The 16,391-nt window shown below is 39.4% G+C and overlaps 1 protein-coding gene across 1 annotated transcript in view; it reads left to right on the forward strand.

The window, feature by feature from the left end:
- The window catches only part of ADAMTS20 (ADAM metallopeptidase with thrombospondin type 1 motif 20), a 180,898-nt gene that overhangs the window by 86,595 nt on the left and 77,912 nt on the right, over positions 1–16,391 (forward strand). Inside the window, exons 23-28 of the mRNA XM_019543950.1 lie at positions 699–821; positions 2,483–2,590; positions 6,386–6,550; positions 6,731–7,030; positions 7,390–7,551; positions 9,645–9,821. Of these exons, the coding sequence (XP_019399495.1) occupies positions 699–821; positions 2,483–2,590; positions 6,386–6,550; positions 6,731–7,030; positions 7,390–7,551; positions 9,645–9,821 (1,035 nt within the window). The remainder of the gene's footprint in view (positions 1–698; positions 822–2,482; positions 2,591–6,385; positions 6,551–6,730; positions 7,031–7,389; positions 7,552–9,644; positions 9,822–16,391) is intronic.

Below are 16,391 nucleotides of genomic sequence, written 5' to 3' on the forward strand. Positions count from 1 at the left end.
GGGGGTAGATCCTGGGGTGCCAAAAAATGATGTTCACCATAAAAAGGTTGGAGACCTTTGGTCTGTTTTAACCCCCACATCCTTCTCTGTAGCCTAGCCAATTATTTATAACCTGTATCTGTGCATGCAGTTATTTTGTTCCAAATGCAGGACTTTGCACTTGTCATAGTTCAATTTCATCTGGTTGATTGTGGACCATTTTCTAGTCTACCCAGGTCATTCTGGATCCTAGCCTTACCCTCCAGAGTGTATTTAATTCCACCCAACTTGATGTCATCCACAGATTTGCTAAGCGTGAACTTGATCCCATCATCCAACTCATTAATTAAAATATTAAGCAATACTGGATCCAGGATGGACCCCTGAGGATGTACTCACCTGATACTTCCTCCCAACTAGACATCTGCACATGTATTTACTGTGATTACTAATATGTATTAGATTTGTAAATTTACTGTTAGGGAATATATATTCAGAATTATTGCCCATTATTAAAGTTATTCCATCTGTTAAATTATCATTAGAATAATTTTAGTAAAGCAAACAAAACTCCCCAAATATGTGCAAAAGTAATTATTTCTAAATTAAGTTCTTGTTCATGTTACATGAGTAGTTTAAAAATAGAGCTATTCATCAAAATTGGTAAACGATTATTAGATCTAAGAGTATATTAAGCATGCATAATTGTTGGCTTTCAGTGTGCTGTGACATGTGGACATGGATACCAGATGCGTGCAGTCAAGTGTGTTACTGGCAATTACAGAGTTATTTCAGAGGATGATAGGGAGTGCAGTGCTGCTACCCGTCCTAGAGATAGCCAAGTAAGTAAAACATCTGAGTCTGAGAAAAAGTTGAACAATTTTTATTACAAAATATATTAACCATTAAATAAATATAGCCTCTCTGCTGTTTGGTGCCTGGGAAAAAGATGCTGAAACTAACTAACTAACTAACTAACTAACTAACTAACTGTTTCTCCTCTGTGCTTTAGTAGTGGCTAATCCAGAGAAAAGGATTCTTGTGACTGGAGGTATACCCAGAATAGTCTGTCTGTAACTAAGAGTGCCCAACCTGTTCCATCATCCAAAAGGATGTTTTGATTAATTCCAGATTGCTGAGATGTTTGGAGTGTGCACACTCTCTCTCTCTCGCACGCACGCACGCACGCAGATACAGTGACCACTTGAGCCCTATGGTAGACTTCGTGTTTTCATTCACTTGCTTTTATATTCAGTTTTGGAATTCTAATTATATTTAGCTAAGAGAGGGAAAATGATTATTTGAGGGAACAAATGGTGAATATTGTTCTGAAGATAATATAGTTAGTTGTATAAAATTGCACGAACTTGGTTCTTTGCCTTTTCCTTTTATCCAAGGTTCCTAAACTATGTGATGCTTTTAATCTAAAAACTGCACTTTCCCATAATAACTATTGAACACAGTCAGGCTTTTTGATTCCTTTTAATAAAGCAATGTTAAAGTCCAGGAGGACATAATGGCTGTGTATACCCCTTATAATCCAGCCATTATGTGTTAGATATCTAGAGGCCAAGCAAGTCTCAAGGTCAGAGTTTTGTTATCAGCTCAAGAAGCACAAAGAAAAAGGTTCCATTTGTCCTCAGGTAAGGCATTTAAGTGGAAGCAGCAGGAGGATAAAATTGAACTTCAGAAAGAGACTTCATAGAAAATACTTCCAAAAGTAAAAGTGGGCTCATCTACATGAGACACTTTACTGCATAGCAAACTACTTTGCTTCACTGTAAAGCATCACCCTCCACATGTGCACAAAAATTAGGGCTGTGCTGCTGGATAGTTCTGTCAGATACAAGTGGTATCTGGCAGTGCAGTAAATCCTGCACTTAAATGCATGTGTAGACAGTAATGTTGGGATTAGTTTACTTCAGCTCAGTTTGAGCCGGAGTATATTTAGTCACATTAATTGCATGTGTAGATGCACCAAGCATGTAGTTAAGTAGCTGAAATGTAGAAATTAAGCTGTATGTGAAGTGATTGCCATGCAGATTCTGCTCTTGGAGTTCATGAGCCTTTGTGTGTAAGAACGGAATGTTTCAGACAGCAATGTCTATTGTGTACTTAGCTTTGTCTAGTACATAGCTGCTTAATGAAGTATATAGATGATAGGCTAGGTTCAGTCTGTACTCATTTTGTTCTTGCTGTCCATGGCTGCAAGATAGATAGTCACCCCTGCTATGTCTATGCCACTACCACCAAGCAAGCTAACAGATAGAGTTTTATATGGTATAGTTATTGTTAAGTTACTGGGTTATTGTTAGCCTTAACAAAGTTTACTTCTGCCCATTATCTCAAGATAAAAGTTTGAATAAAACCACAGAACAGCATGGTATGGCTGAAAATTAGATTTAACAAGGTGTGATGCTTCTTTTTTCAACATGAGTTTGGTTTTTTTCTTTGCAGTTTTGAAAACTGTTTTTAAGGTTTACATTATTCTTATTTTGCACAGGACTGTGAAATGTCACCTTGTCCAGAAACTGCAAAATTATGGACAACATCACTTCCTGTCATTCAAATGAGCAAGGTGACTCAATGGAGATATGGATCATGGACCCCAGTATGTAATATTATAGTAGGCACTATAAGGGCCCTTACTTAAGCTGCTATACTTAAGCTGGCATAACAGTTTCCATTCTCTCCCTTTTGTCCATTGATTAGAATTTTCTTTAATGTGAGTTTTCATGCTGGAATTTTCTAGGGGTGGCTTCCTCAAAAGATGAAGTTTCTGCAGTAAATTTGTTAAATATTAATTGATCTGATGTGAAGCACAGAGTAAAAAAATAGACTTTTTCAATTATAAAAGTAATATTTATACATGCTGTTTGTTTAATCTACTGTACTGCCAGTATGAAGATTTCAAGTTGTAATTTTGGATATAAGCACCTCCACTGAAAAAAATGTTTTGAGAACTCTCATGAAAATGATTTTTGATTTCAGTGATATATGAACACTTGAAATAATGTAGCAGGCATATGTTATATATATATCTGCTACTCTCAAAGTGTATAACTAGGAGAGGCTATGATTTATATTTATGCTCCACTGATTTAGCTGTGTAATATTGCAGAATGTGCTGAAATTGAGCATGGGTTGACATACTGTAATTCAAAAACATTTATCTGAATTTAAAGGTGGCTTTTGAGATATGAAAACATCAGAGTTCTGCTTGTGTGAAACAAGAACAAGTTACTGACCATATGGACAAAAGTCCTTTTTAGCAACTTTTAAAAGGAGGGGGAGAGCTTCTGTTTTATTACTTTGACCCTAAACCTAGGGACAGACATTCAAAAAGCCTGAACTTGAATTGATTCAGCCTTTGCAGGTTAGTCTAACCTGGCTAAACTAAACTGGTTTGTAACCATACAGACATTCTCTCTGGACTGAGCAAATTCAGGCACATGCCTGCAGTGGCTCAGGCTAGAAGCTGGAGGATGCTAGAGTAGCTTTCTCTTCCCTTTTATAGTGCTGAGATGGGGGAGGGTGTGGCCAGGCCTGGGCAAGACCTCTGATTAGGGAGGTCTGCCTACACCATCCCTGACTTTTCCCTGCTGGTTGCTCGAGGGTTGCCAGCCCCAGCCCTGGGTTAGTACTCTAAGACAAGTGGGGGGCAGGGCATGCAGTGTGTGCATCTGCCGAGCTTTTCAGTCTCCCTCCCTGGTTCTTTATACTGTCTGCAGCAAACTGTCAGGCAAGCAAGCCAGCAGGGGGCTGATAACTAGGAATCCCAGTTTTCTCTGATTTAAAAAAATCCCCAAGTTTTAGTTAAAAAACAAGTAACCCCAACTCCCCATTTTCCCATGATTTAAATGAAACACCACTGATATATAGATATATATGTAATGATGTTTCATTTTAATCATGGAAAAATGTTGAGTTGGGGTTACTTTTTTTTTAACTCGGAGAAAACCAGAATCCTTGTGTGATAAGTGTTTATCTCCCCATCAGCAAAACAATAGCCTCTATCTATTAGTTCAAGCTCTTTTTAAACAGTTGGCCTTTTGATTAGCTCTAAAAAGCCCTAAGCGGACACTGTTCTGTCTGTGAAATTGGAGACACGCACACACAGACACCTCTCAGCATTAGCTAATATAGCATGTGCTTAGGGTCCATGGGGCTCAGGTCCATGCTGTGGGAGATGGGAGGAAGGCAGTGGGGGATCCCTGCTTGAGTAGTGAGCAGTGAGGGGGAGTGGAGCAGGGAGAAGCCAGGTAGACTCTGCTGTATGTGCAGTCTCTGCTGGAGGTCTGGCCAGGGAGCAGGGGGGCTGGGCTAGGTCTGCTGTCTGAAGCAGACAGCCCAGCCCAGAGAGCATGTCGGGATGCTGGAGGAAACTGGTTTAACTTAAACCAGGAATGGGTCTGGAACAGACATTGCATAAACTGATTTGACCCAAATCTATTAAATCTGATACTACATTCAACCAGGTTTATCTGAAACCAGTTTCAGCCATTTTCAAACTGGTTTATGTGCACTGAGCTTATGTTCAATTACAGGTTTAAACCAGTTTCTAATCACTTAAACCAGTTTATGTGTAATGATTGTCCCTAGCCTAAATAAACCAGGGTTAAAGTGAGAGTGTTTTTGCTAAACTTGTATTGCTGCAGAATCATGCAGATATGACAGTTATGTCATAACGAATATCAGTATCTTTTGATTTTACTACAGTTGTTGTGTCTGTTCATAGAAATCTGGCCCTAAATATCTCATATCATTATGTCAAGAGATTAATATAAGTGTAAAATAATTAAAAAGTACTAGAATACACTAAATATATAAAAATATCTAATATAGAAAAAATATATTTTAATAATTATGATTAACATGTGGTCCTATGAGATAGCTGTGGTTGAGCATCTCCGTTCCAAAGCCCATCACTCCTTTATAATCTGTATGAGGCCAGGATCTCCCAGTAAAATGTCATTCCTTATATCCTGATAGAATGACTCGACAAGAACCACACTACCAGGGCTTTCCCCCCAGTTTAGAATCTGGCCTAGTACATGATTCAGTTCGGTCTTCCAGGTGCTTAAATGGGATGTAGGCAGCATTTAGGCACCAAAATTCCAAAGAGTGATCCAGTTTTGTCCTGGGTCATAAGCCACAGAACTTAGTAGGTGCCTAAGTATATTCCTTTGGGCTGCCAAAAATTAGAGGGGCTATGCTTGATTTTCTAAGCATACTCAGAAGTAATACAGTTAGACCACCTGGTTGCCACACCCTTGTGTGTGCTGTATTGTGATTCAATGTGTTGCTGGGGCATCCAAGTCTCTGGAAGAACCTGGTCTGGTAGCCAGTCCTGCAGCATTGCAAATTCACATTGAATTTAGCTAAAAAAGATCACCAGTGATGGTTATGCTTTCCTGTTGCCCAGCAGCTGAGTGGTTAGAGCCCAAGGGTTATTTCTGTTTTTTTTTTTTTAGCCAAAGATGTTATAATATTAAATATATAAAAGATTCTTAGTTACAGTGGCTAGCACTCAGGTCTCCCTTACTTCAACAGAATGTTATAATAACTAGGTTACAAAAACATGCTGTCTTGCTGGCTTCCTGTCTTTTGTAGTTGTGGCCATCCAGAGGCCCAGCTTCAACAAGAGAGATAAAGGTCTATAGCCTGATTGTCAGGACGCTCTGCTGGGAGTCGGAGATGTGGGTTTGAATCATGTCAGACTGTGGAGGGGCCTAGAACCCTGACCTCCTGATTCCTGGGCTGATGCTGGCTGCCTGCCCTCAAAAGAAGGATTAAAGGGAGACTTAGTGGATTACCAAAGTGCAGCTTGAAACTAATTTTGAGTTACCATAGGAGTGATTCTGTTACCCCAGATAGACGTGTATGTGCTCCCATTATAGGAATAGAGAGATATTTTCATGTCTCTGGAAGGCAATCATATTCCTATAACAGGAGCATTGGTGCGCCCAGATGAGGTAATAGTCCTTTTGGTAACACTCCTTGATCACACTCCTACACAGTAACCAAATAACTCAAGAGTTAAACTCAAACTGTGCTTTGGTCATCCTCCAGGCAAAATAGATTTCAGCCCCAAGTGCTCTGATTACAGTTGAAAGGAGGTACTGTGTCAAGTGTTTCAGCTCCTGAGAGATGTGGGAATTCAGACACACATGCACTTTTCCTTGGGAGCCCTTAAAGTCTTCTTATTGAGGGATCTCAGTGGTTTGCTGCTCTGAGTTGAAACACCTGTATTTTCTGCATTAGGATGTCTAAACACATTTTCTTCTGAGACCAAATTAGATTGGTGTTGACTTCATATAGTAAAACTTTTACCTTTTTTTGCAAGTTAATTTGGAGTATTCTTATCAAATAAAATGTGATCTACATGTATTGTTCTCTTTCATAGTGCTCTGCATCATGTGGAAAGGGTAGTCAGGCTCGCTATGTAAGTTGTAGAGACGCTCATGGTGGAGTTGCTGATGAATCATTTTGTGCACACTTACCGAGACCAGCTGATATTTCAACCTGTTTTAGTCCATGTGGAGACTGGCAAGTTGGAAATTGGTCACCTGTAAGTATTGTCATTCTCATTTAATATTTTATTATATTAGTGACCAAAGGAAATGGATGAAGATACTGTCCCTACTTTGGAAAAAAATAAGTTTGTTTCTTACTTCAAAAGAAAACATAAATGTCTTTGGTTACTGATGTCTGATGTTGCATCACAAATATTGGGTTAATTTTTGGTCAGTGTTCAGTTACGTGTGATAGTGGAATAGTAACAAGACAAGTTGTCTGCATCCATTACCATCAACAAATCAACGAGAATTACTGTGATCCTGAAGTCCGGCCTGCTCATGAACAAGAGTGTAACATGCCACCGTGCCTGCCAGTTTATCGTCAGATTCCTAAAACGAATTACCGTCCAAGACATTTTCCAGAACTTGATTACCCTCCAATCCACAAGGGCCATCATCCACAAAAGAATATAAATCAATGGAATCATCCTCCTGTCAGTGGATACCAGTGGAGAACAGGACCATGGGGAGCAGTAAGCAAATTGTTAAAATTTATTAACTATGCTTATAATTCTGCATGAACTGTTGAGTTCTCTTATCTTTTTTAACAAGTCTGAAATGTATGAATGTTTCTGAATTTTTCTGAAATTAACTTTGTAGTACTATACATATTTAGTATATTTAATGTATATTTTTATTTAAAAGCAAATATTTTTAAAGTAAAATTTTATAACTAAAAACATAATTTTCTTTGGTGGATAATTACAAGGTTAAATTTTTTATTTATACTTCACTGCAGATTTCCAATTTTCAAACTATTAAGGAATATATTATACATTTTGAATTTCCCGAACAACTGACAATGATATATGTTTGCATATTAATTTACTAGTGCTCTAGTACTTGTGCACATGGATTCCACCATCGGGTTGTAGTGTGTCAAGATGAGGATGGAAGAAGTGCTAGGTACTGTGATGAGGCAACAAAACCACCAGAATCGAGGCACTGTGATTCTGGACCCTGCCCACGATGGAACTATGGGAACTGGGGAGAAGTACGATTATTTTACTTATTTTAAAACAACTATTAGATTTAGTATGTAACTCAGGGGTAGGCAACCCAGTGAGGAAGGGGCTGGGGATGCACTGCCACAACAAGAATTGGGCCCTCATGGCTCTCCTACCATCTTCTCCGATACCAACATCTTACAAGTCGAGGTTGCAGGTGTTTTGGGCACTCTGCCCAAAAACATTGCCAACACCTGACACAACTGTATTTTATTAAGTGGAAGGGTAAATATTTCACTAATCTTAAAAAAAAAAAGCCAAATATTTAAATTTGCTGCTTATTTTTTTTAAACAGTGTTTGCAATACAAATATGGTCTTGCCAGGCTTGAATTTAAGAAGTAAATGTGTGCCAGTTTTTACTGTGTTAGAATTTGGTTACCATATATAAACAATAGTTCAGTGAGAACATTATTCATCAGCCTAATTAGATATTATTGTAAAAATGTCTAAATGAGCACTTTACATCAATAAAGTCTTGAATTAGGCATGACGAACAGTTATTTTCCATTGCAAAAAAGTTGTGAGAGAAGCTTTGCCACAAAAATCATTGTCTAATGGCCACCATCAGGAAAGTGGATACAAGAAGGTGAAATAAGTGAAAATTTTCCTTGGAAATATACAGGAAACCCTTGCTATTCGCGAGTTCGGCATTTGCAGTTTCAAATATTCACAAATATTTGTGAATGCTGAACCTGCTTTTTAAATACACTTTATACACTTACAGGAGCTCCTCAGGAGCTCTCCGCTTACTGCTGCCATGCTCCCACCACCACCGCCATGCTACTACCGGAGCCGTGTCCCATTCCCTCCTTCCAGCCACCGGGGGCACTGCGTTCATGAACGCAGACTGCATTCATGAACTCAGACTACATTCATGAACGCAGTGCTTTATTCACAGATTTCGCCATTTGTGGGGGATACCAGAATGTATCCCCCACAAATGGCAAGGGTTGCCTGTACTGTAAAACTGAGCAGCAAGTTGGTCCAATAAAAGAAACTACCTAAACAAGTCTGGCTTGTCGCATATTCCTTTGACCATCATGATTACTATAACACTACAGCAATACTACAACACAAAGTATTATATTCACTGCCTGTGATGGACAGGGTAGATAAAAAAAAATACTGAGTTGGAGCTGTAAATTGATAGCCTGGAAGAAAATAACCCCACACTGAAAGTGATATCTTAGAGATAAAAGTGAGTCAAAGAAACCTGATATGGTATTTTAGAGGAAGAAATAAGGTGACTTTTGGAAGATACAAGCCCAGTAGTCTGGATACTTCTACCTCTTTAATTGCCTAGGTGTCCATGAATTATTTCAATTCTGAAAGCAAGGAAGTGGTTCTCTATCAAATGTATGAGCAATACAGAATGTGACCATATGTTTTGTTCTAAGCACTACATGTACAATTGAAAAAATAGACAATCCATTTGGGGTTAATTTGACTCCATTCACCTAACTCTGTTCATTTTTCTTCAATCCTGGGTACCACACTAACCATGTAAAGATTGTCAGCATTTTTTGAATTCTTTACATTGTTGATGTTTTTTCATTCAAATTCTGAATTTTAATAGGAGAAATACAATGCAATTTGAATGATTTTTTTGCATCTTTGGGCCTGACTCTCTAGCACTAAATGTTCTACCCACACAAAATGGACATGAACATGTTACCATGAGATAAACAATGCTGTGGATTTATAGCAGGTCACCAATTCCGTAACAACTCTGTGTGCATTTTCTTACCCCATGATAAATCAAAACTAACCATTGGCAGCTTATGCTTCAGTGAAAGGGAGTAACTTTCATTTACTGGGAGGTAAGGGTGTGCACATGGCAGCTGGCCTGGAGTAGCTGTCATGCCTTTATCTTTTAAAAGTTTTTTATAGGGCCATGTTCATTTTGTATGGATAGAATATCTACTATAGTGAGGTAACAAAGTGTTGGGGGCAAGCAGACATTCACATAAAACAAGTATTAAATAACAGTGACCACTTACTGATAAACGTTTGGCTTAGTGGTACATGAAAACAATGTCAGTAAGAATGTTCAACTACATACATTTGTTTATTTTATAGTGTACTCAAACATGTGGAGATGGAATAAAGACAAGACTAGTGATTTGTCAACTTCCTAATGGCCAAATGTTGAGTGATCAAAACTGTGAACTTCTAGACAAGCCACCACATATAGCACAATGTAATGTGCATTCTTGTCCTGGTGATGTTTCATGGCATCGGGGACCGTGGAAATCGGTACGATAGTATTCACTATTTTTTCATTTTCTCTCTTTGTTTCTTTTATAGTATTTTTATTTGATCACAGGAAAATAAAGCTGTGTGTGAAATGTACCCAACATAGTTTTAATAAAATTTTGCCTCTGCCCATAAATGACATGGGAAAACTTTCACTGACCTTGGTGGAAGCAGTATCCTGCTCTAATGCAGTATAAGAATAATTTTAAAATTGATTTACTTATCATCCAAGTGTTTACTGGTAAGTAGCAGTTTATTATATTTTTTAGAAGTAGGAATCAATTTGGGATTTTAATTTTAAATTCAATAACTTAATTTATACCATGGAATTATCTATAAATTTATATAGATACTTGTATATAGAACATTATATTCTAATAAAAGTTGCATAAAGTATCAAGTAAATCTCACACACAGGTATATTTTGCTTACTGTGTCATCACGCAACATTGTAGTCTATATTACATGTACATTTTTTATATAAAGTTTAAATTTAACAACAGCTAATTAAAGTTGTCTTTGCATAATTGAATAGGTAATTATGATACAGTTTCTGTCTATGTCCACATTTATTAAAGTGCAAAATGAAATATAGTTATTAGTGTTAAAAGCTGTACAGTTATCACTCTCAGATAATATAACTGAATTAATCAAACTATACCTTCTACTAAGAGAATATTGTATTTACTCAAATATAAGATGTGGTTTCCCTCCACAGTCAGCACAGAGGAAAAGCCCCTTATCTTATAACTGCATACTCAGCAACCTCTTTAAAAATATTGGCTATCACTAAACTGCTGCCAAAAGCAACGTGCTCAGTAATGGAAATGAAGTATGAAGTTGATTAAATGCAGCCAACACTGAGCATGACTATGTAAGACATGACGCACACTGGGCAGAAGTGTTGGTAGGAACCTACTGCAAGAATAGATTAGATAAGATTGCAATTTAAAGGAGGATTTGTGAAGCTTATGCAGGTTGTTCAGGTCCTGGGAGAGGTAGATATATATAAAATCAAAATCTCTCTCCCCGCCCCACATTAAAAACAAAAGAGTATACATCACTTTACATAAAACATTTCCCCAAACTAACATGGAATCTCCTCATTTATGTCCTTTGACATCTACTGTTTTATCCATGTATGTGCTGCTTATCCTCTGGCATCATCTGCCTCTTGTTTTCATACAGCCTTACCAAGAAACATCTCCCCTCCTGTGGTTTATCCATTTTAAACAATCAACATTGCCTTTTATTTCACATCATATTAACGTTTCTATACCGCTTCTAATATAACTGCCTAACAGGCTTCCCTTACTACTTACGTCTCTTCAAATGGCCTTACTTGTCATGCTTTCATCAGTTTCTTCCCAACCCGTTCTGTAATTCCCCCTGCTCCCCCTCCCCCTGCCCAGAATTTTTCCAGAACAGCGTTCCCCAGTCTTTTAATCTCCACTTGTTCGTCGCACTCATTGCTCCCAGCTCCTCTTCATCTCTGTCAATAGAGATGAATGGATAGATGCACGCTTTCTTGTGGTGTTCACCAATAGGGTCTGCATCTTCCAGATGGCCACTCTCCTGCACATTATCAACAGTCTCATGTGCCAGCTCATTTTCTCTCTTTGGTCCAGTCTGTGCATTGCCATCTTGTATGTCAGTACATTACTCGATTGGGTTCTCTTTGGAGACCTCCCCACCCTCTTCCATACCTTCTCTGCATATCTACCCTTCCAAAACAAGTGGCAAACTAGCTCTTTGTTCTCAGTTTTCCCTTGGGCATTTTTCTGATCTGTGTAATCTCCATCTTCATAACCTCTCCCCTACCATTAATACATTCTGCACCATCATCTACGTGATTTCTACAGGTTCCCTCTTTGCCTGTGCTTCCCACATCCCCTTCCACACTTTGGCTGGCTGAGTGACTCTCAGTCAGGTTCTCCACGTGTGTTATTTTGCCTCTGTCCTTTACATTCCTTTCAAAGCTTTTACTATTTTCCCGTTTCATCAGGCTCCCTTCTAACAATGCATATTGTACTATAAACTTCTCTGCTCTTGCATAGTGGGCAGGGGGTGTCCAAGCCCAAGGCCTTTTCCGTTCCTCCTTCCCTCTTTCCCATGTCCTTGAGACTTTTCCTGCTAAGTACTGACAAATTCCTGCCATTTTCTATTCCCCTTATATCTACACCATCTACATTCTGATGAATTTTGTGTAAATAAACAGCTCTGTTTGGCATTCCCCATCCTCCCACTTGTTTTCCTTTGTATATTTCTCATCTTGCCACCCGCTCCCTTTTGCTGCCCCAGTAAAAGTGCATTTAAGCTTTTGAGGCTAATGTGTGGTATAAGCTGCCACCAGATTCCCCAGTATCTGACAGTCCTCTTATGTACGTTCCTGCCACACCTTTGATATTAAAGAAAATTCCAAAAGAGAAAGTAAATATTGGGAGGCGTGCCTAATAAATCTCACTGCAACCAGATTATGGCTTCCCGTCTGTTCACAGGGCTCCCCACCAACCCCTATACCCTGTCCTTACCACACCAGATGTTCAAAGGTACTTTAATACAGTGTCTGCTTAAAGCATGCACTCTACTTCAATAAACTTTTCATGATATGCACTAGCTCATCATCTGTCCTCATACTAGTTGGATGTTTCTTAAGCTTTCATGGGTTTCTCCATAGCTGGTCAGTTCTTATTTCCTGCCCTGACATCCAGGGTATATTCCCTCTCAATTCACTCACAAGGCTTTAAACTTTAGCTGGTATTCAACTAAGTGTCTGAGTTAGCTTCTTGGGATTAGCTTATCAGCATATCAGTCGGTGAGCCTGAACCTGCCTCACACAGTCTCTTGACTTGGCCACTAGATTACTCTCTCACTGGGGAAACTGCCCTCCCATAAACTGGTTTCTTTAAAGTTTCCCTCTTCTCTGTTCCCTGAGGGCAACACCAAGTAGCATTCACTCACCAGTCAGGCTTCTCTTTGCCTTCCTATGATGTTCATTTGCTTGCTCGTAGCTTGAAGCAAGCTTCTCTGTCTGCTTTCCTCTCAATCAAACTCAGTCAACTCCTTGACTAGGAGTCTAGTAAATCACCACACCTCTACATGACGAGCATGAGCATCTGCTCCTGCTGGTGTCCCTCTGGGGCACTAACCTGTCTGACCCCTGGGCTTTTAACTTTCAGGTCAGTGGCCTTGGCCAATGAAGGCAGCTTCATTTCAGTGCTGGCATCTGGCACAGATCTCAGTGAGAACTGATAAGGCTGAACTGCTTTATTGTTTTCTTCTGCCCCACTGCTCTTTTATAGGTAGGGCTCTCTCCCTGGCAGCAGGTCTCCGGCTTCACCCTGTTGTCTCTATTTCGCCCAGCTACTACACTTGATTTTAACTCACAAGAGGCCGAGAAGCAATCACCCTTAAATCTTGGTGTCTCCCCTGCTCCTGGGAGATGTGGGGGTTCAGACACACCCTATGCTAATATATGCTAATGTCCATTATGTGCAGTCTGCCTTAGCACCAACTGTTTTTCAAGTCTTGGTGAGCCACTACACAGAATACATGTTGACTTCCTCTTCATTCCCACAGTTGAGCTGCTCCTTTCTTCCCAGTTGCAGTGATTCCTGTTTCTTTACCCACCCTTACTGTCTGGCTAACATCACCAAATGGGGTCCCAAATAGTTCATCTGGAATCCCTCTCTGTCTGGTGCATATGATTAGCATGGCCCTGTCCTCCATGAGGTGAAGCTGGATGAGGTTGCTCTATGCCTAATGTGCATATAAGTTTTTGAAGGCTTCCAAGACTCCTGACACAAACACCTGGTTCCAGTCATGAGTGGAGGGCTAATTAGCTCATGGGTCCTTTGTGAGGGGTATCTGGATTACACAAACATACTAAGTAGTGCTGAGCTGTAGGGTCACCATGGCTTGAAAACTTGTCGATTCTGCTGGGTATACACATAGATACAAAAGTGTCGCTTAAAAACATGTTTATGGAATACCTGTGTTAAAGCTTGTAGCAGTTTCAAAAAAGGTGAAATGCATCAATTCTAGATGAACAAAGTCTATGGGTACCTGTAATAATTTGCCTATGTATAAATTACTATAGCTGTGTTTATTTCAAAGTCAGTGGGCACATCTACATGAGATTAGCTCCACAGGAAATGTCCAAGCATCTACACATGGACCAGGGGCTGCTGTGACATGGCTCAACATGGTGTGCTCCTGGGAGCATGTTCAAACACAGTGCCCAGGAGCAATAAACTCTGGATCAATATGTACTGGGATTTATTGCTGCACATTAATTGCATGAGTAGACATGCCCAGTGTTTTCAAATTTGCCCCTCACTTCCATATGCTCAGAGAGAGCAGGGTGGAAGAAGTTAGGGGGCAGGGGCAGAGGATAAGAGGGCTATCTGATGACCTAGATTATTTTCTGTGCTGTAGCAGAAAGAGGGGGACAAATTCAAGGCAAACCTCCAATAATTAGATTCTGTACCTGGAAAATTATAACAAATTTATAAATTTTCCATATAGCGATCTAATTATTGAGGGTGTCATCTTATATTCAGGGTTGTTTTAGATTTGAGTAAATACAATGTATAATATTTCTTATTTTATGGATGCCCAGTAATATTCATTAGGCATTATGCAAAACTGGAAAGAAATTAATGGCAGCTACTGAAAAAAGATAAACCACCTCCATTGAAATCTGTGGTAGAATTCATATTGACATCATTATGAGCAGAACCATAATCATAATGGTATTAAGCATTTTTATTAATTTTTTTTCTAATTAAAGACAGTAGACATTAAGTTTTTTTTTCAAATTTGACTAAAATGTTTCAAATACTGCAATTTTATAATCTTTGAAACAGATGATTTAATTAGTAATTTACAATATCTTTTTCTTCCACTGTGCAAAACAGAATTTCAGTATTTTTATTAGATTTTCAGAGTTGTCTTTTTTAGGCATTTTCTGAGTATCTAGGGGTGACTTGTAAACACTTTAATTTAATATGTATCATTAACTGTATCACTGTGTGATAAGCTAAGCACATCCTCAACTTTGAACCTAACTTCCAATTCACCTGAGATCCCCTGCTGCCAGCTTATTCTCTGGTTGATGCAGCTTGTACTGTTTTTTGTAGCTGGCCATGCAGCCACTGGAACATCAAGCCAGCTTGTTTTTGAAGTAAGGCCTCGTAAGTGGCTTTCACATTATAGTGCCATTTTGCAAAGATGTTCATTTTGATATCCCAAGTGATTTAAATACATTTAAATTCTTGAAAAGTAGTCATATAATATAAAATGGCACTTTTAAGATGAAACAAGACAAACATTTATGTGACCATGTTATTTGATCCCACTGGTTAGGACTATCACTGAGTTGTAGGACATGTAGCACATAAAACTGCAGTGAACTTTAAAAAAACCTTGTTTAAACTGAGCTATAACTGCCTTATTCATGGAATTATTGGTCACCAGGAACTAGACAGTATATATTTGTCATGCCCCTTATTTGGGGTGGTGGGAATTTGTAGCGTTCCAGAGCAATACCAGAGGCATTTTGCCTCAGAAGCAGGATGCCCCCTTCAAGCTCCTCAGTGCAGTGTGGTCTATCTAGTACATTTAGTATATTTTTATAAGCCCACCTCCCTAGTGTATAACTGTTTAGTCCTCTTGATGAGTGTATATTTGGTTGAAGGGTTGAAGCCATCACTCTACCTACTGTAAGCGCCTTTTTAAGATGTAGTGCGTCCTCATAGGAACCTGTTTGTAACGGTCTTGGACAGCTATTCTTGAATGGAGGATCTTTATTTTAACTGCCCCCCCACCTATCCTTCCCTTACTAAGGAACTAGCTAGAATCTGATTCCATGTTCTTAATGAAAAAAAAAGAAAATTTAGCTCTGTTGAACCAGAAGGTTTGGCTGACTGATTCTGCACCTAACAGCTTATTTGGGACACAGGATTTCATAGTTTCATAGTTGTTAGGGTTGAAAGGAACACCAGTAGATCATTGAATCCAACCCCCTGTCCTGGGCAGGAAAGAGCACTGGGGTCATATGACCCCAGTTAGGTGCTTGTCCAGTCCCCTCTTAAAGACCCCCAAGGTACGGGAGAGCACCACCTCCCTCAGAAGCCCATTCCAGATTCTGGCCACCCTTACCATAAAGTAGTTTCATAGTCAGTAGGGTCGGAAGGGACCTGAACAGATCATCAGGTCTGACCCCCTGCCATGGCAGGAAAGAGTACTGGGGTCAAACGACCCCAGCAAAATGATTGTCTAGCAGTGTCTTAAAGACCCCTAGGGAAGGAGCCAGCACCACTTAGCTTGGAATTTCGTTCCAGCTCCTAGCCGTCCTAACAGTGAAATAGTGCCTCCTGATGTCTAATCTGAATTTCCCCTCTGCCAGCTTGTGACTGTTATTTCTAGTTATTCCTGATAGTGCTCAGGGGAACAGGGACTCCCCCAATGCCTGGTCCCCTCTGACTAGTTTGTAACAAGCCACTAGATCCCCCCTCAGCCTTCTCTTGTGGAGGCTGAACAGGTTCAGGTCCTGCAGCCTGTCCTCGT

This window comes from Crocodylus porosus, unplaced genomic scaffold, assembly GCF_001723895.1.
Source record: "Crocodylus porosus isolate Cpor-Errol unplaced genomic scaffold, CroPor_comp1, whole genome shotgun sequence".
Lineage (NCBI taxonomy): Eukaryota > Metazoa > Chordata > Crocodylia > Crocodylidae > Crocodylus > Crocodylus porosus.